Genomic DNA, 26,211 nt, shown 5'->3' with positions numbered 1-26,211 from the left:
TCACCTCAAGGAGCCCTGTGCAGATAGGCTGGGACTGGGCAGGAGTACCCCCAGCCTGAGGGGAGGAGGAAATATGGCAAGGTACTCTGGGGTGAGAGGAGGAAAGCGGTATTGAAGGCCCTCCACTCCCGGCTTTGTGGCCCCAGGTGATGCCTGCTCGTCCATTGCAGCAGCCCCAGAGGCTCCCCCAGGCTGCTGGGCAACAGGCAGAGCAGGTCAAGGGGAGAGCGAGCCCAGCATGGGGTGCCCTTCAGGGCTCAGGAGTGGGGAGCTCACAGCCTGCCTTTGCTTCCAAGGGATGCCTTTGTGTCTGGTTTGAGTGTGGCTGGCCTTATGCTGGTATCTGCTCAGCAGGTGAGGCTGTCCCTACTTGCCTGCCAGTGTCTGTGTACCTGTGTGTGTACATGCACACATGCGTTTGGTTCTGTGTGTGTAACCATGGATGCGTCTGCTCGTGGTGGCAAGCTGGGCCCAAGCAGGCAGTAGGATATGGTTGGGGCTGGGTACGGCTGTATTTGTGCAGATGGCTATGTGGTTATGTGCACGTGATGCTGTTAACTGTATGTGACGGTACTAATAGGGGTGTGAGACTGGCTAGCTAGGAGCATCACTCTGGGGGCTTTGTCCATATACAGCTGTCTGTGTGTAGCTATGTGTCTGTGTACAGCGGTATTGTGTATTCATGTGTAAAACTGTGTACTTTTCTGTGTCCAGATGTAAAGCTATAGGTCAGTTCAGCTGTGTCTGTGAGTTTAGCTGTGTGTAGACACGTATGGCTCTATGTATGTGACTTTGTGTCGATGAATACAGTTGTGTGTCTGCATGCAAAGCTATGTGTTACTGCTGCATCTGTGTGTACAGCTGTGTGAGGTTGCACGTACGTCTCTGTGTGTGGCCATGTCCATATGTGCAGCTCTGTAGTGCTGGGCGGCTGTCTTTGTGTGCACAGCTGGGAGTGGTGGCCGCATAGCTGGGTGCATAACTGCAGTTCCGCGCGCTGCAACAGGACTGTGTAGCCCACTTGCCGTGGGCCGCGTAATGGGCCTCTGGGACTGGTGCTGTGTTAAAGCCCTAGGTGTTTTGTGAGGCTATCTTAGTGGGCCGGGATTGCTATGCGGCTCCTCTTACCTCAGCACCCTGCTGCTATCAACCCTTCTGCTCCAAGGGCCCAGCTCATCACTCACCTGCCCCAGGCAGCAGTTGCTTTGAACTAGCCAGAGCTGGAAGACAGTGTATCTGTCTCTCCAGCCTTGTCTGACAACTCTGAACCCTCATCCTGCTGTCATCTCACCTCCCATTAGCAGTTGAGTTTGGGTTTGTTTGGGTTTGATGTGTTTGTCTGTTTCACAGCTGTGCTTTTGCCAGCACAGTGGGGCATTGGGTTTCTGTGTCCAGAGAAAAAGCCTGTCCTTCCTTGGCGACACCCCTCCCCCTTAACTGCGACACGCACATGTAGGTGTATGTGCCAGAGGGACCTGGGCTTGGCATGTGCTCATTATCATTAGCATGTGTCTGAGCTAGCTTTGTACTGACACCTGTGGAAGAAAGGGCAGTGCCGGGGGAGCATGTGTAGGGATGCTGTGTGCCTTAGCACCTGGTGTGTGTGCAGGCTCTGAGGCTAAACCTGGGTGTGAGCCCCCTCTCCAGACCCTTCAGCACATTTGGGTGCTGCAGTTTATCCACCACCTTCTACCCAGGGGCATCCTCCATTCTGCTGCAGGAGGGAAGAAGAGTCAAGAGCGTCTTCTCAGAGCTGTCCTCCCTCTGCTTGGGCTCCAGCTCCCATTTCCTCCTACGCAGCAGCCAGTTTCAGGAGCCTCTTCTTCACCCCCCCTGCCAGCCCCAGCATGTGCCTTAGGGTTGACCCTAGTCCCTGGCCCTGCAGCACCCCCCCCCCACATACACCCCAGGTTGATATCTCTTTGCCATAAATGCCCTTTGTACGTGAGGGTGGGGATTAGTGAGGTTGGTGGAGGAGGAGGTCAGGGCTGTGTGTGGGGGGGGGGGTGGGGGGAGGTGGGTAGCAGCTTTAAAGGTCGTCTGCAGGAAGAGGAGGCCCCGTCCTCCTCTGACCACCCACCCCCCATCTCTTCCTCCTAGTGACTCAGGCCCTAGCTCTCACATGGGGCCAAAGATACGTGCCCCTACCCCAAGCCTGGCATGTGGACTGAGCTGCAGTCTGTGGATTAAGAGAATGGATGTGAGGATGGGGACAGACTTGTCCCAGCAGGCTAAGCTCTCTACCTATTTCCCACGTGCCCCCTTACCTATCTCCAAATGGCACCTTGCAACCCTCAAGCTAGCCCCTCCGCTCTCAAAGATGGAACCCCATAACACTGTGTGCACCTCCTGGGGCTCAGTGACCTTCCTGGCCCCGTGTCCTGTGCCCGCTGCTCTGTGGGCTGCAATCTGACCGCAGGGTGGAGGGGGACGATAGGCACCTGCTCCTGCGCAGAGCGGGAGCGCCCGAGGATTCAGCACCAGGCGGTGGACAGCTCCGGGACAGAAGCCCCGCGAAGAACCCGAGCCAGAGGCGCAGGGCGAGGAGCTGTGTGCCGGAGTCTGGAGGGAGGCGGAGGCCGGTTGGGAGCGGGAGATCCGGAGTGGGGAGGAACGGAGGAGGGGCTGGGGGCGGGCCAGGGCCAGGGGCGGGGCGGGCTGCGATTGAAAGCGGCCGGGCGAGCGGCCGGGCGGAGAGCGCAGAGCTGCTGAGCGAGGGAGCAAGCCTGCGAGCGAGAGCTGGAACCCTGCGCCCCGGCTCCTCTCCGTTTCTCTCCGCGCCGGAGTCGGGCACGCCAGGTAGGGTAAGCCCGTGGTGCCGCGGCCTTCGCCGACCTTATCAATCCTGACCCCATGTCCCGGAGACCCGCGGGCCCTCGAGTTCTGGGGCTCCCGGCTGAGGCGTCCAGACATTGCTCGCCAGGAGATCTGGGAAGCGGGAAGACAGCCCCAGGCATCCCGCCTTTCTTTCCCAGAGAACGTACACCCTGCATCACGCTCCTTCGTTCTTCCTCTCCTTCCATCCTTTGGTCTGTCTTTCTGTCTGTGCCTCTTTGTGTCAGCCTCTTGGGCTCAATCACTCCCTGCCCAGATTTCGTGGCCCAGGCCCCCTGGCTGCCCCCCTCTGGGGTTCTCTCTCCCTTCAGGGTATTGTCCCTGTCTGGATTTTGGTCCTGGCTGCCCCTGTGGGAGGCTTGTGGTCTTGACCAGTTTGGGCCTCAGCCCCCATCTGGGTCCCTTCACCATCTCTCCTGGTCTTCATGCTTGCCTCTTTCTCCTGGTTGCCTGGTTGAGCTGCTGCTTTCTGAGTACCCACAGGATCCCAGTCCCCCTGCCCTGGCACCAAGGGGAGATTAACCCTGAGGAGTTGAGGGACAAAGTGAAGAATCCCAGTCTCTCTGACCAGGACATGGGGTCCTTGAACTAGTGGCTGTCCTTCTTCAGCCTCAGTTTCCTTCTAGCATTCCCAAGCCTGTATGAATGTGAGAGCCTTGTGGGGTGAGCATCTGGGAGGGTAGCTGGGGTACAAATGAAGCGCAGAGTGGAAGAGGGAAGGAGGAGTCCCCGAGGGCCAAGGCCAGGGCGGACAGGATGGGGAGAGGATGAGGATAGGGAGATTAGAGATGATGACTTTCTCTGCTTGGATCTGAGCTGAAGAAAAAACAGGGGCATAAAGTCTCAAACAGCATTCTATGCAGAGCTAAGGTGTCCAAAAGTCTCACCTTGAGCACTCTTTTGAGATTCTGACCAGATGAACTGCCCCTGACCCTGGACACATGTATGCTCGCATCTACTTTCCCTATTGATTTAAGACCTGTGGCCACTTCAGTGTCCCTCCCTGGGGCCAACCTCTCCACCTTGCTGTCAAACTCCCAGGGCCTAGAGTCTCTATTACTTCCTCAGTCAGCGGGCTCTGGGATGGATTTTTAAGAACTGGGGGCTAGGACCCTTGAATGCTCACCTGGGCTCCAGTCTCTCTAGATGTTGGAAACTACCCTTTGGAGGCCTTTCCTTCCCTCTTCCCTGGTGGGTTTCAGTCACAATTGCCCATCTCTGGAAATGCAAGGCTCAGGATAGGGACTAGACCCCCAAGTTTATACTCTAACCTGGCCTGTGCTGTAAAGGCATAGACTTTGGGGTCCTAGGAAGTTAGTGCAAGGTCTTGTACACTCTTTGATTTACAGCAGGATTTGTGTTGGCTGGGGTCTCCTGACTTCTCTCTGCCTCCCTCCCTCTCTCCTGAGTATTCAATGGGCACAGAGCCCATCTACAGACCCAGATCAGGGCAAAGCTGAGAAATAGGCCAAGGGATGTCCGGGAGCTTCTCAGCCTAGTTTGTGATACTACCTCTCCCTGGCTCCCTAGAAAAGTCCCGAGGGAAGGGAATTGGGGAAGGCAGAGTCAGAGGAGTAGCCACTCTTGGGTTCCACTTCTCCCTGTTTGTCTCTTTCTCTGCAGGAGCTGGGCCCCTTCTTATCTTTCTTCCTGCCTGTCCTTTTCTGGTCCCTGTTTCCTCCTTTCTTTGCCTTTGCTGCTTCTACCCTCATTCCCTGGAGGCCCGGGTCTGCTGGACCCATCCATCCCCTTTGGGACTATGGGATCACTGCTTGGGTTCCTGGCACTGCTGCTATGGGGCGCTGTGGCTGAGGGCCCTGCCAAGAAGATGCTGACCCTGGAGGGGGACCTGGTGCTGGGTGGGCTGTTCCCGGTACACCAGAAGGGTGGCCCAGCAGAGGAGTGTGGGCCTGTCAATGAGCATCGAGGCATCCAGCGCCTGGAGGCCATGCTTTTTGCACTGGACCGCATCAACCGTGACCCACGCCTGCTGCCGGGTGTGCGCCTGGGCGCGCACATACTCGACAGCTGCTCCAAGGACACACATGCCCTGGAGCAGGCGCTCGACTTCGTGCGTGCCTCACTTAGCCGTGGCGCCGATGGCTCACGCCACATCTGCCCCGACGGCTCTTACGCCACCCACGGCGATGCTCCCACTGCCATCACTGGTGTCATTGGCGGCTCCTACAGCGATGTCTCCATCCAGGTATGTGGGGGCTGCCCAACTGTGGGCTGGGGAGGGAGTCTGGAGGCAGAGCCCAGAATTCCCTCTGAGCAGGGGCTCCAGGCTGCCATGCATTGGAAAAGGTGCTAGGAGCTTCCTTTAAGTAGCTTTTTGTGGAATACTAAGAAAGTGCCCCTGTCACATAATGGGGGTTGATTTTTAGCAATTGTGTAGGGAAAACATCCCGCTTCCAACACACACACACACACACACACACACACACCCGAGGTTAAACAGCCCTGTGAAGCTTAGTAGCCAGGCCTCTTGAGTCAGAACTCCAGGTTTGAACCCTGGCTCCCCTGTGTACTACGTGACTCTGGGCGTTATTTCTCCCTCTGTGCCTCTGTTTCCTCCTTAGAGAATAACAGGACTCAGAACACTTGCCATTCTTAGGGTTGTGTTGGAAATTCAATGGGATAATACATGAAAACCATGTATTGGAGGCATACTCAATATTAGCTGCTGTTATTAGTACCCCATTTTATAGATGGTGGGTGCTGGCAAAGTGAAGACATTCCCCTAGTGCCCTCGCCCAAGGGCCTCCAGCTCTGTCAGATCATCTCTCCATGGGCTGGAAAGAGGTGGAAGATAGAAGCCAAGAGCAGCCCAGAGAAGAGAAACAGGGTTGGGGACCCCAGAGGAAGAGAAGCAGAATGTGTGTGGCAGGGGGAGGGTCTCCTTGGGTCCTCAGGGTGTACAGGATTTGAAGGGATGGCAAGGTGAGGGAAAAAGGCCCTCCCTCCTCCTGCTTTCTCACAAGAGGTAAGCAGAGGGTACTGGCCCAGCTGATAACCCTGGGCATGCCTGGCTGCTTTAGCCCAGGTTGGATCTGCCCCTTCCCAGACTGGGTCCCACCTCTTGCCTGAACCCTTACCTGCCTGGTGTCCAGAATAGGCTCCCAGATGAGGCCAGAACTGGGATCAGAGTCGGGATTTGCAAGGAAGGCCTTGGCTGGGGCTTTGGCTTCTTTTAGGAGGCTGGCTGAGGGCACTGGGCTGAGGGCACTGCAATCAGAGGCAGGGCCAGGACCCCTGACCTGGAATGCTTGCTTATTCAGGAGAAATGAAGCAGGAGTCTGAACCATGGAGGCAGCTTCTGGCCTGGGATCAGGCAGTCCTGCTTATCCCCCTACTGCAGGCAGTGAATTACCAGTTCTGCTAGTCCCAGCTACAGGAGGTGGCCGGTAGCAGCTTAGGTGTGGCTGTGTCGGCACCTACATCTGCCGCCTCCCACCTGCTGTCGTCTTCAGGGGCCTCTGGGATGCCTTCCTAGCATCCACCCTCTCCACAATTCTCTTCAGGGCTCCATGCATTCATCTCCAGGAGCCCGGTTACCTTCCTCCCACCCTAAGCTGTCTGCCTCCTGTAGCAGGGCCCACACTTCAACATCGGTCTGTTTTTTCCTTGTCTGAGTCAAAACAAGGCCCAGCCCTTCATCCTTAGGCTGCACCTGCCTGTTCATCATTCCTCCTTATTCCTGCCCTTTCTCTCCTGCCCAAATCCCTCTAGTCTTCCGTATGCCAGGCACTGTGGCCTCACAGGGATTCTCATTTTTATCTGCTCAGCAGCCTTGTCAGGCACGAATGAGAAACTGAGGCTCAGGGAGGTTTGCTAACTTGCCCAGGGACACAGAAGCAGAAAGTACAAGACGAGAGGGCGTTGAGACTGTCAGATTAAGAGCCTGTGTCCGAGGTGCAAAGACAGGACCTAGCTCCCTCCTGTGGAAACTGGGCTTTGTCCTGCTCTCACCTAACCATCCCACCAGGTCCTTATCTGGACCCCACTCTTGGGGTCAGGACCCAGGCAGTCAGTGGTAAGCAGGAAGCCTTGTTTATTTCAAGCTCAGCCATCCAATGGAGACCAACTCTTGGGCTCTCAGGGCCATAGGTCCCACAGATCTGGGTCTTCTTTCCTGGGGAAGACTTTTCCTTCTTTATCCATCATTCCATCAGGATGGACTCTGGGAAAAGGATACCTGCTCCACATAGGTAGAGAGCCTTAAGAGCCCTGAGCATCCCAGATGCCAGTTAGTGCCCCTACCCCGCCCTGTGCAGCCAAGTACCAGCCTCTTCCCAGTCCTGGATTTGGGCCTTCTACTTTTGCTACTGCTATGCATCTGAAGGGGGACAATAGAGGGGTTCTGGTGTGGCTCAGGAGCCTGGTGCCTCAGCCCTAGGTCCTCTCTCTCCCAGCCCTTGGGAAGGGGTGGAAAACTCCCTGCCCCCAGAGGCAAGACACATCAAGACAGAATATAGGTCTTTGGGGTGAGGAAGACCTCAAGGCTGACTACACAGACACTTGATCCCAAGGTGGAGTAGCTGTGAGGAACACATCTGTCTTTGGAGTTTGACCTGATCTCTGATCTTTGCCGGCTCCACCTTTCCCCCAGGTGGCCAACCTCCTGCGGCTATTCCAGATCCCACAGATCAGCTATGCCTCCACCAGTGCCAAGCTGAGCGACAAGTCCCGCTATGACTACTTTGCCCGCACAGTGCCCCCCGACTTCTTCCAAGCCAAGGCCATGGCTGAGATCCTCCGCTTCTTCAACTGGACCTATGTGTCCACTGTGGCATCCGAGGGTGACTATGGCGAGACAGGCATCGAAGCCTTTGAGCTAGAGGCCCGCGCCCGCAACATTTGCGTGGCCACCTCAGAGAAGGTGGGCCGTGCCATGAGCCACGCAGCATTTGAGGGGGTGGTGCGAGCCCTGCTGCAGAAGCCCAGTGCCCGTGTGGCTGTCCTGTTCACCCGTTCTGAGGATGCACGCGAGCTCCTCGCGGCCACCCAGCGCCTCAACGCTAGCTTCACCTGGGTGGCTAGCGATGGCTGGGGGGCCCTGGAGAGCGTGGTGGCAGGCAGCGAGGGGGCCGCTGAGGGCGCCATCACTATCGAGCTGGCCTCCTATCCCATCAGCGACTTTGCCTCCTACTTCCAGAGCCTGGACCCCTGGAACAACAGCCGGAACCCTTGGTTCCGCGAGTTCTGGGAGCAGAGGTTCCACTGTAGCTTCCGTCGGCAAGATTGTGCAGCCCACTCGCTGCGGGCCGTGCCTTTTGAGCAAGAGTCCAAGATCATGTTTGTGGTCAATGCGGTGTATGCCATGGCCCATGCACTGCACAACATGCACCGAGCCCTCTGCCCCAACACCACCCAACTCTGCGACGCAATGCGGCCTGTCAATGGGCGCCGGCTCTACAAGGACTTCGTGCTCAATGTCAAGTTTGATGGTAATGGGGCTGGCCAGAGGCCACCGGGCTGTTGGCCTTTGGAGGATGAGAGGGAGCGGTCCCCCACATTCCATTACTTGGCTAAGAGAATGTAGCCTACAGCAAGTAGGGGGGCCCCCAAGGGGCTGGCAAAGCCAGGATGAGGATGCCTAGACAGGGAGCACTCCCACTGGAGCCAGGACTGGGCTTCCTCTTTCTGGCCTGGTCCTACACTTTGAGGGTCTCTAGTTCCTGCTTAGGCCTTGCTCTCTTTCTCTCTCTCTCCTGCCTCTTTATCATGCAGGGAGTGGGAAGTTGGGGCCCTTCAAGCAAAACAGTGAGAGTCAGAATAAGGCTGGGTTGAAAGTGAGCATCAGGGGACACTCCATTTTCTGGGAAAATTCTATTCCTAGACCTGATTTTTCATTCAGGATGGCCACAGTCTCTTCATACCAAAATTTATTTTTATAGACATTTGTTTATTAATATTTTATTTATTAGACAGAGCACACATTCCACGAGTGGGGGAGGGGCAGAGGGAGAAGCAGCCTTCCCACTGAGCAGGGAGCCTATGATCCGGGGACCCCAGGACACGACCTAAGCCGAAGGCAGATGCTCAACTGACCTAGCCATCCAGGTGCCCCTATAGACTTTTAAAATATATATTTATTTATTTTAGAGAGAGAAAGTGCACATGAGTAGGGGCGGAAGGAGAGATGCAGACTCCCTGCTGAGCATGGAGCCTGATGCAGGGCTGGATCTCATGACCTGAGATCATGACCTGAGCCAAAATCAAGAGTCAGACGCTTAACTGAGCCACACTGGCGACCCCAAAACAGAATTTATTTTAGTCAGCATTCCAGCTTTACGAACAATGAATGCATCTGAATCATCACTGTGCTGCAGGAAGCGTCACTGTAGGAGCAGTGGGAGAGGGCCAGGGCCCCCAAAGCCTAGTGGCCCAGGGTTAAGACGAATAATAATTCCAATGAGATTGACATTCAGAGTTGTGGGAAAATTGGGGGAGAGGTTAGGATTGGATTCAGGTGCATCAGGTTGCTGTTAGAGCAAGGCTCCATTCAGCCTGTTGGGCTGGGTGGGATTTATGGGAGAGCTCGAGTTGGGTGCTGAGGACTTTGAGGCTGGCTGGAAGGAGCAGGGCCTGCAGGGACCTGCAAGGGACTCCAGGCTGCACCATTCACCATGGGGCCTTAAGCACATCATCTGCTAGTGCAAATCCCAACTTCTCACTGGGACCTGGGATGACAGGGGTCCCGCTTCCTCCTGAGCCTGGCTGGGAGATGTGAGGTTCCTGGGCAAGGAGAGACGGGGAGTAGAAGTGTCTTGTGAGCTGCCTGATGAGCACATCCTGGTGAACATCAGTGGTTATAGGTGACCACTGAGGTTGGGGTTCGGCTAGGATTGGGGTCAGTATTAGGACCAGAGGGGCTGGCTTGTCATTGAGAGGATTAAGTGGGACCAGGACTAGACCTGAGGCCGAGTTTAGCTGTGAGGGAGTCCCTGTTAAGTCTGGAGAGAGGGCTGTGGTGTGTGTTCTGATAAGGTTGGGGTCTGGATTGGAAGGTACTGGAGACTAAGTGTAAGGCTAGGTTTTGGGGAGTCACGGTTGGGGGTTGGTGTGGGCATTAGGTTTGTGGAGCTGCCTGGGCTTTGAGGTTGGGTTTCTATTTGGGGTTTAGAGTTGAGATTTGTTGTAGCTTCTCATCTAGAAAAATGGCTGGTGGGGGGGAGGCCAGCTTTAGTGTTGGGGTGAGGCTTGGGAGGAACAGGGAGTGGCCTCAGGTCTGGGGTTTGGGTTCCATCTAGGGTGACGGTTGAGGTCATATCAAGATTACCCACCAATCCTACCCTTTCTTCCCTCCCCAACTCCAGCCCCCTTCCGCCCGGCTGACACACACAGTGAGGTTCGCTTTGACCGCTTTGGTGATGGCATTGGGCGCTACAACATCTTCACCTATCTGCGGGCGGGCAGTGGGCGCTATCGCTACCAGAAGGTGGGCTACTGGGCAGAAGGCCTGACCTTGGACACCAGCCTCATCCCTTGGGCCTCACCCTCGGCAGGACCCCTGCCCGCCTCTCGCTGCAGTGAGCCCTGTCTCCAGAATGAGGTGAAGAGCGTGCAGCCAGGGGAGGTCTGCTGCTGGCTCTGCATCCCCTGCCAGCCGTACGAGTACCGGCTGAACGAGTTCACTTGTGCTGACTGTGGCCTGGGCTACTGGCCCAACGCCAGCCTGACTGGCTGCTTTGAGCTGCCCCAGGAGTACATCCGCTGGGGCGATGCCTGGGCCGTGGGACCTGTCACCATCGCCTGCCTGGGTGCCCTGGCCACCCTCTTTGTGCTGGGTGTCTTTGTGCGGCACAATGCCACGCCGGTGGTCAAGGCCTCAGGCCGGGAGCTCTGCTACATCCTGCTGGGCGGTGTCTTCCTCTGCTACTGCATGACCTTCATCTTCATTGCCAAGCCATCCACGGTGGTGTGCACCTTACGGCGCCTTGGTTTGGGGACCGCCTTCTCTGTCTGCTACTCAGCCCTGCTTACCAAGACCAACCGCATTGCGCGCATCTTCGGCGGGGCCCGGGAGGGAGCCCAGCGGCCACGCTTCATCAGTCCTGCCTCGCAGGTGGCCATCTGCCTGGCACTTATCTCAGGCCAGCTGCTCATTGTGGTCACCTGGCTGGTGGTGGAGGCACCAGGCACGGGCAAGGAGACAGCCCCGGAGCGGCGGGAGGTGGTGACATTGCGCTGCAACCATCGAGATGCGAGCATGCTGGGCTCACTGGCCTACAATGTGCTCCTCATAGCACTCTGCACGCTCTATGCCTTCAAGACCCGCAAGTGCCCTGAGAACTTCAACGAGGCCAAATTCATAGGCTTTACCATGTACACCACTTGCATCATCTGGCTGGCCTTCCTGCCCATCTTCTACGTCACCTCCAGTGATTACCGGGTGAGCTACCTGCTACAGAGTGGCAGTGGGGGTGGGGGCGGACACTGGACCTTCTGTTTCCCAGTGTCTTGTTTACTCTTCCGATCACTCTGAGGCTCCAAGAGGCTGGATGCTCACCACCCAGGGGCACACAGCTTGCAGTGACCCAGTTGGGACTGGACCCCAGGGGGAGGTGGGAAGGTTGAGTGGGGCCTTAGGCAATGGCTAAGGAGGTGGAGGAGTTAGAGCTAAGATTTCAGGACTCGGATGTCACCCTCGAAGCTCGAGGAGATGTATGTGCTGAAATATGTCCATATGAGCCGCCCTGCTCCACTGAGGTGTTGGCTGCAGAAGGGGAGACCTGGTCTAATGGGTGGGTGATCAGGGGATCAACTAAAGAACTAAGTCAGGAAATGTTGCTGACTTGTTTCGGTTGACAAAAGGTCCTGGGAAGAGCACAAAAGAGGGAGGGGTGTGTGTGTGTGTGTGTGTGTAGAGAGAGAGAGAGAATCATGGAGGGCTTCTTAGAAGAGGAGTCCTTGAATCGGGCTCTGCAAGATAGGCAGGTTTGAATAGGTTGGGTGGAGAAGATAGTGGGGGGCAGCCAGTACAGAGGCTGACTGGAGCAGAGGGTGGGCACTGGCCTCCCTCGTTGAGTAGGGGAGGCACAAATGGTGGAAGGGAGGCAAAGGTGAGGGTGGACAGTGAGAGTGGGAATGGCGGGGCTATCAGGCTGTGCAGGCCCAGAGGGCACAATGCTCTGATGCCCCGCAGAGCCGTGGAGGGTGGCATGGCGGCCCCTGGAACTGTGCAGCTCTGGGGTTGAGGGATGGAAGCAGGGATGGCAGAGAAGGTGAAGCACAGAGCAGCAACAGATCAGGGATCTAGGGCTGAGGACGGTAAAAGCAGGAGGAAACTGTGCCCCAGTTTGTGGCTTCCAAGCAAAGTTCCAACTGGCACTGAGTATCTCAGTAGGTCTCCTCAGCTTCAAGGGGGCAATGGCTGCTTCAGATGGGGTGGTCAGGGAAGACCTCTTTGAGGAGGTGAGAGGTGAGCTGAGCTCTGGACAATAAGAGGATCATTTTGGTGAGTCCTCACGATGCTGGAGTAAACTCCATGGCTCTCCCCATTTTACAGACGAAGAAACGGAGACTCAGGGAGGTTCAATCCCTTGCCTAAGGTCACTCAGCTTGGGAGTGTAGAGCAGGGTCTGAACTGACAATCTTAACAATTAAAGGAGCAGGAAAATCGAGACAAGAGCCCCTGCAAAGGCCCTTTCCCCCAGGACAGAGGTATGGTGGGCAGTGCTGGGGGCCAGGGCGGCTGGGCTTGGCTGCTATTGCACCTGCTGGGCCACCTGCCTGGTTGGTGGAGGCCAGCGCTGGGGAGGGAATCTGCTCGGACTCAGCCTGCATTTGCATATGATTTGCATTTGCATGCCAATCCTAGGTGGTTAAGGACTGACCTGGACATGCACAAGTACCTACACATGCACACATGCGCATATGCACACACGCACACACACATACCTGCCCACATATGCATGCAGATACACACTTATACACACACGAGTACATACACTCCAATGCACACAGATACCCCTGCACCCTGCATGTTCATCCCCTCAGCTAGAATTTTCATCTCCCTGGGAAGGTGGTCCACGGGCTGACGCTGGGACTGTTCCCACCTTCCTAGAAATCCTTTGGGGCTTGGCAAATGGACCAAGGCCCGGTGTTGGATGCTTACCATCTCCCCCCGCCCCCAACCCCACAGCCTGGGCAGGGGTCCTGGGGCCAGACTCATCCTTGACTTCACCCATTCCAGGTACAGACCACCACCATGTGCGTGTCAGTCAGCCTCAGCGGCTCTGTGGTGCTCGGCTGTCTCTTTGCGCCCAAGCTGCACATCATCCTTTTCCAGCCGCAGAAGAATGTGGTTAGCCACCGTGCGCCCACCAGCCGCTTCAGCAGCACCGCCACCAGGGCCAGCTCCAGCCTCGGCCAAGGTCAGCATTCACCCTAAGCAGCTCTGGCTCCGCCTCAGCTCCTCCGCATGGGGGTCACTGCTTGGGTTCCTGGGATTCCTTGGCTGGAGGTGGAGTGCTCCTTAGATGAGGCTGGACAGGAGAGGGAGTGGTGAAGGGGGGAGGAAGCCTCCCTCCACACTCCTGCCTCCTCTGCAGCCCACTCTCTGGGAGGGACCTCAGGCTTGGCCCCAATCTCTGGCTTCCTTTCCTAGGGTCTGGCTCCCAGTTTGTCCCCACCGTTTGCAACGGCCGTGAGGTGGTAGATTCAACAACATCGTCGCTTTGAGGACCCCACATTCCTGCCCCGACTCAGCTGCTCCCTGGGACCTGGGGCAGACCCGCATCCAGGGCCAGGAGGAAGTCAGCTGGAGCACTGCAATAATGCCAACCCCACGCCCACCCAAAGCCACTTACCCACTGACTCCAACCCTTCAGAGTCAGAAGTCAGGGTCCTCGGCCCAGGCGCCTCTGCAATAGCCACCAACTGCCCTTGCAGCGTGTCCCCTCCTTGCTAAGCCTAGGACTCGGAAGGGAGCAAGCCAGGGTCTACTCTGCCCTGGAACGGGAAGGCTGAGGACTGCCGGCTCCAATCCCCGATCAGCAAAGGTGCTTCCAGCCCCGCCCCTCCCTCCTTCTAGGGCCTTTTTAATTTTTTACATAAGTTATTCTGGGATGGGGAGGGGGGTTCTTGTGGGGGCCATCCCTCCCCCTGCATAGTAGTTTGTCCTGTGGTTTATTTTGTACTATCTGTAAATAAAGTGTCTTTATTAAAAAAAAAAAAAATCACTCATTACCTTTGACCCAGGGAGACCCCTCGTGTCCTCCAGAGCCTCCCAATCTTCCTTTCGATAGTATTTGTTGACTCTGCTCTGTGCCAGATGCTAGGATCTGGCGGCCAGCAAGACAGACCCAGCCTTGCATGATGGGGAGACAGAAAATGAAAAGGAGCCCCTGCAGAGTGGCCGAGGAACCAGTGGGGTGATGGCAGGGGGCTTCGGTGGACACAGGCTCATCCGTCAGTCCAAGGGAAGACCTGGATGGTGTGGGCAGTGGGGCTGGAGGGACAGCTGACTGTGACCGGTAACTGTGGGCTTTTCCACACTGGCCTGCCTGGCACTTGGAGGAGCCACCAGTTAGCACGGAGGCAGGCTGAGTGTTGGTGTGGAGGGAACCAAGAGGAGACACAGTTGAACATGGCCTGTTCATGTAGCACGTACAAAGCGGGAAGGAGCTCAGGAGGAGGGAAGAGAGGAAGCAGGAAGAACGGAGGCTGGGCAGCTGGAGAGGCCATCTGCTGTCGGACTCTGGGAGAGGTGGGAGAAGGGCCCTTTCTCTGGTCTTGGAGGAGCTCTCACCCAATGGGTTGTGGAGCCCAGAGCCCTCGGGCACCCCCGGTTGCAGTCTGGGCTCACCAGCAGAGGGCGCAGTGGCAGGCCTCGACCATGGGGCTCAGCCAGGTAACCACTGCCCTCCTGTGGCGTAGGGGCCAGTGGGCGCAGAACCCAAACGGGAGCAGATCCTGGCAGCTTCTGGGGACCCCCCCCCCACTGCCGCATCGCGGAGGGACAAGTCCTGTGTTGGGAGATGGGCAGGCCAGGGACATCGGTTATTTTGAAGCTAACTCATTTGCATTTACAGGCCCGCAAGTCTGTGGAAATTTGGGTTAACAGTTTTAAAAATGTAAACAAAAAACTGAAAAAGAAAATTGTAGAAATGGCATTTCCTCTCCAGCATACTCCTAAAGTGTAGGGCTGCCACATAACATGCAGATTGCCTAGTTAAATTTGAATGGCGTGTAAACAACAAATGATTTTTTAGTATAAGTATGCCTCGTGCTACATTTGGGACATACTTATACTAAACATTTTTGTTGTTTATCTGACATTCAGATTTAACTGGGCATCCTGTATTTTCATTTGCTGGTTTTGGCAAGCCTACTGGAGTGTCTCTTTTCCAGCTTTCGGGTCTTGCATGACCCAGGCCTGGGGGTAGCCCTCAGTGTCTGAGCACCGGGGCAGTGTCCCATGGGACCTGCGGTGCTGGTCTCTGCTTCCAGTGTGGCCTTTTCTGGGTCTCCCTGCCAAACCAGACCCAGGAAACATTTGCCCATCTTCCCAGCCCCTGGACAGGCCAAGATGGGCTCTGATGCTTTTGCATGGGGAAAGCAACCCTCCTTTCCATGGGTTCAGCTATTTACCTTAAAATGTAATAATAACAATAACTTTTAAAAGGTAGTAATTAACATGGTTCATGGCTAAAGAGGTATAAGGGATAGTCAGTGAAGAATTTTCTATCTCTGTCACCCATCACCTGCAGCAGGAGGTGGATGAAGAGTTCCTGAGGGTCAGTCCTGACGTCTGTCCACCACACCCCTTTCCTTCCACCGCCACCTGTGCCTTGCCTTGCCCCCGCCCCCAGGCCTCCTCCCGGTCCTGACCGGCCTGGGCTTATGTATCTGCTCTCCTCCTCAGTACCACATCCATGTCCCATGAAGCCCTGACACCTCTGGGAACCCGGTGGGGTTCCTGCTAGGTTGGCCCAGCTACTGTGAGACTTGGAGTCCTCCAAAGAGAGCCTGGCCCTTTCTGGGGTCTGACAGCAGAGATGCCAAACATTTGGGGGTTCTCTCCACCCAGACGGAGCTGCCCATCATGGTGAATTGACTGTCCTTGAACCAATCAGTCTGCTTTGCTTGGGCAGCCGAGTTTACTGTGGGGCACTGTTGTCTCTCCTGTGGCTTGGCTCACAGCCCCTCCCTGCCCCTCTGCCACCCCTTCACCCGTACCTTGTGGTCCTGGGCAAGCTACAGCAGCTTGTCTGGGTGGGCCTGGCTCTCTCTCTCAGCCAGGAGGTCCTATGGCTTGGGTGAGGCCACTCTGTTCCCTGCTCCCCCAGTCCTGGCACAGAGTAGGGGAGAGTGAGCCCTCTCCAGAGAAGACCCTTGAGATAGGATATTGAAATCTAAGAAGTTGGTGATGTATTGAGCAAAGGTGTTGGAAACAAAAGAATAGAGGTGAGGGGATGATGTGGAGCCTGGGGAAAGATTCAAGCTCTTCCACATCCCTGGGTCCTGTGGGGAAACTTGCCCCAGAGCTACCTTCCTGCCAGGGTTCTCTCTCCATTCCTCCCACCCCACCTGGGCTGCTCTCGCCTCCTCCCCTGGTGTTGGGGGTCATGAGAGGCAGAGGGGAAAGGAAGGGTCACTGAGGTTCTCAAAAAAACCTTCTGAAAATGTTTCCACCCAACCTCCTGCAGAAAAGGAAAGGAGCCTGGCCTCCCTACCCCCAGGGACCAGCAGGCGATTAAGTACTAAAGATGGGGTGTCCTCAGTCTGGGGGAGAGGGGCTAGATCTGGGGAAAGAAGGAGAAAGAGAAAGGTGGGAGTCAAAGGGAGGTGAAAAGCTGGGTGGGTGCAAAGGGAGGTGGGAGAAATGGGGGGAGCAGTGGCAGCCGGAGAAGAAAGTAAAATAGAGGCTTTGAACCCCAAGGGCTCTCACCAAGAAGTCAGGTTTGTTTGCTTGTTTAAGAAAAATCACTTTATTCTTTTATCGAAACAATATATACTCCCTATAAACAGTTTAAGCATTGCAGAAAAGTAAAAAAAAAAAAAAAGTATTAGCTCCAGTTGCATCATTCAAATATAACCATCATTAACATTTCTGGTACAGCATCCCACACATATTTCCATGCATTTTTACAGATAGGAGGAGGGATAGAAATACTTTCATAAAAATGGGATCATGCCATATGTCTATATTTTGTGTGAAGATTTAATTTTACTTGATTCTAATTGAAGAAAATGAATCTGAAGTAAAACTGAAGGAATTCTTGAACTTCACGGACATTTCTTCAACATGCAAGAGATTTTCCCCCTGAAAGATCCCCGTGAGTTGAAGAGAGAGAGTGACATTTAGAGATAAACATTCCGGTAGTCTCAGGGAATCTGAGGAGAGTCTGACCCTGTGGTTAAACTTGCCCCATGAAGGAGAGGAGGGTGGGCCCTTCCCGATGCACACTGCACCTGTCCCGGGGGGATTGTTCTCTACACGGCCACAATGCACTGTCACACAGAGGCAGACGCCCCCAGGGGCCCGGTGGCTAGCGTGTATTTGTATTTCAGCCACGCCACCCACTCACGTCGGTTCCCATCCCTCAGGTGTGGTGGCATGAGACACCGTGTCTTGGCATCTGACGGCTCTGGGGTGCGGAACTCCCTGGGGTGCATCCTTTCTCCAGGCAAAATAAACCGAGTGCTGGGGCAGCCTCTTGGTCACAACATCTGAAACTCACTCTGGTGGCCTTCCAGCATCATGGTGTTCTTATTAACCACAGTTTCATTGTAGACCATATGGACTGATTCCTTGTTGAGTAATTGAGAACATTAGCATTAGCTAGTAGTTTTACATTGTTCAGTTTGATCGCGTCCAAATTCTGTTTGGCAAGAGGAGGTCACTTAGTTATTCCGCATTCATTCTTTGTCCAATGTGTTCAAAGGTCGCTTTTGACTTACTTTTAATTGTTGGAATTTTATTAAGCAGTTTTTCTTTTTCATGGAAGGCTTGTGGCCCCCATATTCTGAGTTCTTTTATATTTGACAAGGCCCTTTCCCCCCATGTTCCATGAATGTTATTACAAAGATTTTGTCTTATTAGCTTATTTTACCATTTTTTTTACCAAATTTTAATGTAACTCATCTTAATAAGAAGATCTCCTTGTCTGTAATGATTACTTCCCCTTTTTGCTATGAAAATTTTATTTACACATAAAAAAGTAGAATGCTTCCATGAACCCATACCTACCTTTTAGAATTATCAATCTCTGGCTAATATTTTTTCACATAGACGTCCATTTTTTCCTCCCACCACCTCCCAAATTTTTAAATATAAAATTCAGGATGTAATCTTATCCTTTTAATTAAAATAATATACAACATTTATTGAGCATTTACTGTGTTCTGGACACTCTTACTGTATAGATATATGTTATTGCACATATTGTACTTATGTTTTCATTTAATCCAATGTTAGGTGCATTCTTTTAATTTACTCATTTTACAGACATGAAACAAAAGTTTTATTGAAAAATGTACACATTTCGCAGAGGTAAATCTCAAATAATTTTTTTCACAAAGTGAACACATCTTTTAACTATCACCCAGATTAATGATGGGGGCATTTTCCTCTTAACTTTTTTACTTGAATAAAAATGGTCTGGTTTTAGTATATTGGGGTCCATGCTCTTTTTAAAAATTTTTCATGTTATTTTATTTTAATACACTTTACATTTTAAAACAACTTTTTATTTATAAGAAGATTGTAAAGGTAATACAGATAGTTCCTCCATGTCCCACACCCAGATTTAACACAAGTAAATTAGTAACAAATAGTAACATTTCTTACAATTACTGGGCAAATATTGATACCTTCTTATGAACTAAGAATCCATAGTTGATTCAGATTTCCTGGTCTTCCCCTAACACCCATCCTCCACTCCAGGATCCCACCCAGGATACCTTGGAGGCTCTGTTGAGGAGGTCTCGGGGAGCACGTGGCCAGTGGCTGACCCGCGAGCTGGATCCCGGCCTCAGAATGTGCGCGAAGCCCACCATCCCACCATCTGAGCCATTTTCAAGCAGGAACCCTTGAGAGAGCAGCGTGGTGCTGAGAGCTCCGGAACGGGGTTTGTGACTGAGGGCTAAGCCCTCAGATCCCAGTTTTGCAGGGTCCCAGATAAGCCTGGAGTCTGTAAGTGTGCTTGCTTTTTTTTTTTTTTTTTAAGATTTTATTTATTTATTTGACAGAGACACAGCGAGAGAGGGAACACAAGCACGGGGAGTGGGAGAGAGAGAAGCAGGCTTCCCGCTGAGCAGGGAGCCCGATGCGGGGCCCGATCCCAGGACTCTGGGATCATGACCTGAGCCGAAGGCAGACGCTTAATGACTGAGTCACCCAGGCACCCTGTGTGTGCTTGCTTCTTAAACGTGCCACCTACCGATCTGGAGAGGCCTGCCTCTTCCGTCCCTTTCTCCGTGCCCTTCCCAACCGCCACCAATTTTCCACCCAACAGGCTCCTCTTTTTTTTTTTTTTTTAAAGATTTTATTTATTTGACAGAGAGAGATACAGCGAGAGAGGGAACACAAGCAGGGGGAGTGGGAGAGGGAGAAGCAGGCTTCCCGCCGAGCAGGGAGCCCCATGCGGGGCTCGATCCCAGGACCCTGGGACCATGACCTGAGCTGAAGGCAGACGCTTAACGACTGAGCCACCCAGGCGCCCCTGGGCTCCTCTTTTTTTTAATTTGTGATTTTTTTATATATATCTCCTTCCCCAACCCCCACCCCAGTTTTATTGATATAATGGACACACATCACTGTATAAGTCTAAGGTATACAACAGAGTGGTCTGACTTATAAATATTGTGCAATGATTAGGGCAGTGATTTTAGTTAGCATCCATTACCTCATGGAGATAAAATAAAAAGGTAGGTGCCTGGGTGGCACAGTGGGTTAAGCGTGGGGTTCTTGATCTCAGGGTCCTGAGTTCAAGCCCTGCATTGGACTCTGTGCTGGGCACGGAGTCTACTTAAAAAAAAAAAAAAGGCAAAAGAAGAGAAAGAACTTTTTTCCTTGTAAAAACCTCTTTTCCTTGTGACAAGATCTCTTGGGATCGACTCTCTTAACAGCTTCCCTCTATACCACACAGCAGGTCATGCAGTGCGTGACATCCTAGCACTCCCGTACCTCCTAACTGGAAGCTTGCTCTTTCCACCACCTTCCTCCTGGCCCACACTCTTTCCCTCAGAACTCGGTGGACATTTATCTGTCCTCTTCTAGCCTTGAGTGTTGCTGTAGGGAAGTTTGATGCTTGTCTGATTTTAAAACAAATATTGAGTGGTATTCCACACGCTACAAAATGCACAGATTTTAGGGGTATGATTCTGTGGACTTTGACGAACGTGTACACTCAGGTAAACGTCACCCAAATCTAGACATAGAACTTTCTTGTTACTCCTGAAAGTAACCCCCCTCCCCACCTCCTGGAGACAACCATTGTTTGATTCTCATCAGCATTGTCTAGTTTTGCCTCTTCTAGAGCTTTCTATCAATGGAATCATATCATATGTACTCTTTTGTGTCTGCCTTTTTTCTCTCGGTCTGTTTATATGATTCATCTGTGTTGCTGTGAGAATCAAATCTTTGTACCTTTTTTATCACTGAGTAGTATTCCAGTGTACAAATACATTGTAGTTCCATTATCTGCTTTCCTGTTGATATATACTGATCCTTTCCAATTTTTAAAGCTCTTATAAATACATCTACTATGTACACTTCTGAGCAACCCTTTTTGTGGACATAGGTTTTCAATGTTCTCTAGCAAATGCCAAAGAGTAGAATGGCTGAGTCATAGAGTCAGTGTTTTTTTAATCTTGGTTGGAAATTTCCAAATGGTTTTCTTAAGGGTGCCATTTTACAGCAATATATGAGAATTCCAGATACTCTTTATCACTTGTCAGTCCTTTTAACTGCAGCGGGTATGTAGTAGCATCTTATTTCGGTTTTAATTTGTGTTTCTCTGGTGATTAATTATGCTGAGCATTTTCTCATATTCTTTTAGGCTATTCTGTATCTTCTTTTTTGAAGTACCTCTTCAAATCTTTTGCCATTTTTATTGGGTGATTTATTTTTTAATGTTGTTTTGTAGGAAATCTTTATATATTCAGGATGAGTTCTTTATCAGATAAATGTATCGAGAATCTTTTCTCTACTCTGTAGCTTTGCTTTTAATTATCTCACTCCATTAATGAGCAAAGAAATTTTGCCGAAATACAATTTGTCAATTTTTTATTTGAAACTAATGTAACATTGCGTGTCAACTTTATCATGTTGAGGATCTTCCATTCCTTGGTTTCTGAATATTTTTATCATGAAAGGATGTTGGATTTGGTCAAAATTTTCACTGCATCAGTTGAGATGATCATATGATTTTTCCCCTTTGCTCTATTAATGTGTTGTATTACATTGAATGCTTTTTATATGTTGAACCACCCTTAAGTTCTGGGGCTCACTTGGTCATTATGTACAGTCTTTTTAATATGCTTTTGGATCTACTTTATTAGTATCTTGTTAAGGATTTTTTTAAAGGTTTTTTTATTTATTCATTTGAGAGAGAGAGAGTGAGCAAGCCAGAGAGCACAAGCAACAGAGAGAAGAAAAGGCAGGCTCTCCGTTGAGCAGGGAGCCAGACGCAGGGCTCAATCCCAGGACCCTGCGATCATGACCTGAGCCGAAGGCAGACGCTTAACCGACTGAGCCAACCAGGCGCCCCTTGTTGAGGATTTTTTCATCTATATTCATAAGAGATATTGATCTGCAGTTTTCTTTTCTTGAGGTACTTGCCTGGCTTTTGTATGAGGGTAATATTGGCCTCATAGAATGAGTTAGGAAGTGTTCTCTCCTCTTCTATTTTCTGGAAGAGTTTGAAAAAGATTGGGGTTAATTCTTTAAATGTCTAGTAGAATTCACCAGTAAAGCCACCTGATCCTGAACTTTTCTTGTTGGGAGGTTTTTGATTACTGATTCAATCTTTTATCAGTCTATTCAAATTTTCTATTTTTTTCTGGTGTCAATTTTGATGATTTGTGTGTTTCTATGAATTGGTCCATTTCATCTATGTTATCCAATTTGCTGGAGTATAGTTCATAGTATTCTCTTATAATTCTTTTTAAAGCCACTTTATTGAGGCATGATTGACATACAGAAAACTGTACATATTTAATGTATACAATATGATTAGTCTGTAGATAAGTATACACCCATGAGACCGTCACCAAAATCAAGGCCATAAACTTACCCATCAGCTCCAAAAGATTCCTTCTATTCTCTTTATTTATTTATTTATTAAATTACACTTTTTTGTCTTTTGTGGTAAAAGCACTTGACAAAAAAATCTATCTTCTTAGCTAAGAAGATATTAGTAAGTAAGAATTAGTATTGCTAAATACAGGCTCTGTGTTGTATGGTAGATCTCCGGAATTTACACATCTTGCATAACTGAAGCTCTGTACCCTTTAGCTGACACCTCTTTGTTTCCCCCTCCTCCCAGCCCTAGTAACCATTATTCTACTCTCTTTCAGTTTGACTATTTTAGATATCTCATAAAAGTGAGATCATGCAGTGTTTGCCCTACTGGATCTGGCTTATTTCACTTAGCATAATGCCCTTCAGGTTTATTCATGTTGTTGCAAATTACAGGATTTCCTTCCTTTTTATGGCTAATAATATTCCAGTGTGAGTGTGTGATATGATATATATCACATTTTCTTTCTTTTTTTTTAAAGATTTTATTCATTTGCCAGAGAGAGAGAGAGAGAGAGAGAGAGCACAAGCAGGGGGGAAGGGGCAGAGAGAAGGAGAAGCAGCCTTCCTGCTGAGCAAGGAGCCTGATGTGGGGCTCGACCCCAGGACCCTGGGATCATGACCTGAGCTGAAGGCAGACACTTAACTGACTGAGCCACCCAGGCACCCCTTTCTTTCTTTTTCTTAATTGAAGTATAGTTAACATACAGTGTTATATTACTTTTAGGTGTACAATATAATGATTCAACAATTCTGTATTTTCTCACTGCCCCCACAGTGATTCAGCAATTCTCTACCTTACTCAGTGCTCATCATGATAAATGTACTCTTAAACTGCTTTACCTAATTCACCCACCACCACCGCCCCCACTCCCCTCCCGCAACCACCAGTTTGTTCTCTGTATTTAAGAGTCAGGTTTTCAGTTGGTTTGTCTCTTCTTTTGTTTTTTTGAATTGTTTCTTAAATTCTACATATGAATGAAATCATATGGTACTTGTCTTTCTCTGACTGACTTGTTTCACTTAGCATAATACCCCCTAGGTCCAATCATGATGTTGCAAATGGCAAAATCTCATTCTTTTTTATGGCTGAGCAATATTCCATTGTGTATATATACCACATCTTCTTTATCCATTCATCCATTGATGAATACTTGGGTTGCTTCCATATGTAGGCTATTGTAAATAATGCTGCAACGAACATACAAGTGCATATATCTTTTCGAATTAGTATTTTTCTATTCTTTGGATAAATACCCAGTAGTGGAATTACTGGATCATATGGTAATTCTATTTTAAACTTATTTAGGAACCTCCATACTGTTTTCTACAGTGGCTGTACAAATGGGCATTCCCACCAACAGTACATGGGGTTCTTTTTCTCTACATCCTTGCCAGCATTTGTTATTTCTTGTCTTTTTGATTCTAGCCATTCTGATGGGTGTGGGGTATGAGGTGATATCTTGTGGTTTTGATTTGCATTTCCCTGATGATGAGTGATGTTAAGCACATTTTCATCTACCTCTTGGCCATTTGTATGTCTTCTTTGGTGAAATGTCTACACAAGTCCTTTAACTATTTGTTTTCGTTTTTGTTTGTTTGTCGCTATTGAGTTGTAAGAGTTCCTTATATATTTTGGATATTGACCTCCTATCAGATAGATGGTTTTCAAGTATTTCCTCCCATGCCATAGGTTGCTTTTTCAGTTTGTTGATTGTATCCTTTGTTGTGAAGAAGATTTTTAGTTTGATGTAATCCCACTTACCGATTTTTTCTTTTAATGCCTGTGCTTTTCATGTCATATCCAAGAAATCATTGCCAAATCCAGTGTCAAGAAACTTTTCCCGATGTTTCCTTCTAAAAGTTTTTTTGTTTCAGCTTTTACATTTAAGTCTTTAATCCATTCGGAGTAGATTTTTATATATAGTGTGTAATAAAGGTCTAATACCATTCTTTTGCATGTGGATATCCAATTTTTCCATCACCACTTTTTGAGGAGACTGTCTTTTCCCCATTGTGTATTCTTGGCCCCCTTGTCAAAAACCAGTTGATCATATATGTGTGGGTTTATTTCTGGGCTGCCTATTCTGTTTCATTGACTTACATGTCTGTTACTATGCCAGTACCATACTGTTTCGATTACTATAGCTTTCTAATATAACCTATAAGCAGAGAGTATGATACCTCCAGTTTTGTCCTTTTTCCTCAAAGTTGCTTTGGCTATTTGAGGTCTTTTGTGGTTCCAAATGAATTTTAGGATTGTATTTGCTATTCTTGTAAAAAGAAAATGCCATTAGGATTTTGGTAGGGATTAAATTGAATCTGTAGTTCACTTTGGGTCATACGGACATTTTGACAATATTAATTCTTCTAATCCATTAACGTGGGATATTCTTCCATTAACTTATGTCTTTAATTTCTCTCATCAGTGCTTTATAGTTTAAAGTGTACATGTCTTTTGCCTCTTTGGCTAAGTTTATTTCCAGGTATTTTATTCTTTTTGATGCTATTGTAAATGGGCTTGTTTTCCTAATTTCCTTTTCAGATAGGCCATTGTTAGTGTATAATATTGTTAGTGTAAAAATATTGGCCTTATTTTTAAAATATATTTATTTATTTATTTATTTATTTATTTATTTATTTATTTATTTATTTACTTGAGAGGGAAAGAGAGCGTGTGAGCAGGGGGAGGGGCAGAGGGAGAGAGAGAATCTCAAGCAGGCTCCCAGCTGAGCATGGAGCCCAATGCGGGGCTCGATCCCACAACCCTGAGATCATGACCTGAGCCCAAATCAAGATCATGACTAAGCCACCCAGGCACCCTCCCCCCCCCTTTTAAAAAGATTTATTTAGAAAGGCAACTGATTTTTATTTGTTGATTTTATATTCTGCAACTTTACTAGAAGTGTTTATTAGTTCTAACAGGCTGTATGTATATATTGTCTGTGTGTGTGTGTGTGTGTGTGTGTAGTCTTTAGGGTTTTTAACATATAAGATCATGTCATCTGTAAACAGATAATTTTACTTTTTTCTTTTGGATTTAGAGTCCTTTGATTTATTTATTTTTCTTGACTAATTGATCTGTCTAGGACTTCTGGTACTATGTTGAATAGAAGAGAGAAGAGTGGATTTCCATTCCTCGTTCCAAATCTTAAGAGGAAAGGCTTTCACCTTTTCGCCACTGAGTATGATGTTAACTGTGGGCTTGTCATAAATGTCCCTTATTGTGTTGAGGTAAGCTCCTTCTTTACCTAATTTGTTGGGTTTTTTTAATGATGAAAGGCTGTTGAATTTTGTCTAATGTTTTTCTGCATCTTGAAATGTAATCATGTGACTTTTATTCTTTCTTCTGTTAATGTGGTATCTCACACTGATTGATTCGTGTATGTAGGGATCTTTGTATTTCAGGGATACAGGGATAAATCCTACTTGGCTATGGTGTATGATCCTTTTAATCTACTAAATTTGCCTTGCTAGTATTTTTTTTTAAGGTTTGCTTTTTTTAAAGACTTTATGTATTTGAGAGGTAGAGTGCAAGAGCCAGGGGAAGGGCAGAGGGAGAGGGGAAAGCAGACTTCCCACTGAGCATGAAGCCTGGCGCTGGGCCCAGTCCCAAGACCTTGAGATCATGACCGAAGCCAAAGTTAGACGCTAAACCGACTGAACCACCCACGTACCCTGGTTTGCTAGTATTTTTTTTTTTTTTTGAGGAGTTTTACATCTATATTCATCAAGAATATTGGCCTGAAGTTCTCTTCTTTTGTGGTGTTTTTGACCTTTGTAATAGGGTAATGTTGATCTCATAAAACAAATTTGTGAGCGTTTAAGGTTTGTTATTAATTTTTCTTTAAGTGTTTGGTAGAATTCACCCATGAAACTATCTGGTTTTGGACTTTTATTTGTGGGAGTGTTTTGATTGCTACTTTCGCCTCCCTATTTGTTACTGGTCTGTCCAGGCTTTCTATTTCTTGGTTCAGTCTTGATAGATTGTAGGTTTCTAGGAATTTTTTCATTTCTTCTGCATTGTCCAATCTGTTGGCATATAATTATGCATAATAGTCCCTTATAATTCTTTTTATTTCTATAGCATCAGTTGTAAAATCTCCTCTTTTACTCACAAT

At 49.7% G+C, this 26,211-nt stretch overlaps 1 protein-coding gene across 4 annotated transcripts; it reads left to right on the top strand.

Moving 5' to 3' along the window:
- Positions 1 to 102: 102 nt before the first annotated feature.
- On the top strand, positions 103 to 25,626 carry GRM2 (glutamate metabotropic receptor 2). Of its 4 annotated transcripts, XR_010412860.1 has the most exons (7): positions 103 to 5,041; positions 7,448 to 8,285; positions 10,158 to 11,233; positions 13,037 to 13,217; positions 13,451 to 13,844; positions 18,734 to 18,982; positions 25,180 to 25,626. XR_010412860.1 is itself a non-coding variant. In XM_045862257.3 (5 exons), exons 1-5 carry the CDS (start codon positions 4,595 to 4,597, stop codon positions 13,522 to 13,524), a joined length of 2,616 nt encoding a protein of 871 aa, XP_045718213.2. In that variant the 5' UTR covers positions 103 to 4,594; the 3' UTR covers positions 13,525 to 15,293. The 4 variants fall into 4 exon arrangements, 2 of the variants coding, with proteins under 2 accessions (XP_045718213.2, XP_064451640.1); XR_010412861.1 differs by lacking the exons at positions 13,451 to 13,844; positions 18,734 to 18,982; positions 25,180 to 25,626 and adding an exon at positions 12,350 to 12,504 and having other exon boundaries at positions 13,037 to 13,163; XM_045862257.3 differs by lacking the exons at positions 18,734 to 18,982; positions 25,180 to 25,626 and having other exon boundaries at positions 13,451 to 15,293.
- The last annotated feature ends 585 nt before the right edge of the window (positions 25,627 to 26,211 follow it).

The sequence above is a fragment of the Mirounga angustirostris genome, unplaced genomic scaffold (genome assembly GCF_029215605.1).
Source record: "Mirounga angustirostris isolate CCGP_5_RB_7025 unplaced genomic scaffold, mMirAng1.0.hap1 SCAF_1, whole genome shotgun sequence".
NCBI lineage: Eukaryota > Metazoa > Chordata > Mammalia > Carnivora > Phocidae > Mirounga > Mirounga angustirostris.
This window is presented reverse-complemented; position numbering and strand designations above follow the sequence as displayed.

Coding starts and splice junctions, on each gene's coding strand:
- GRM2 (XM_045862257.3), top strand. CDS start 4,595: ATGGGATCACTGCTTGGGTTCCTGGCACTGCTGCTATGGGGCGCTGTG. Junction 8,286..10,157: donor GCTCAATGTCAAGTTTGATG/GTAATGGGGCTG, acceptor CCCCAACTCCAG/CCCCCTTCCGCCCGGCTGAC. Junction 13,218..13,450: donor CAGCTCCAGCCTCGGCCAAG/GTCAGCATTCAC, acceptor TTCCTTTCCTAG/GGTCTGGCTCCCAGTTTGTC.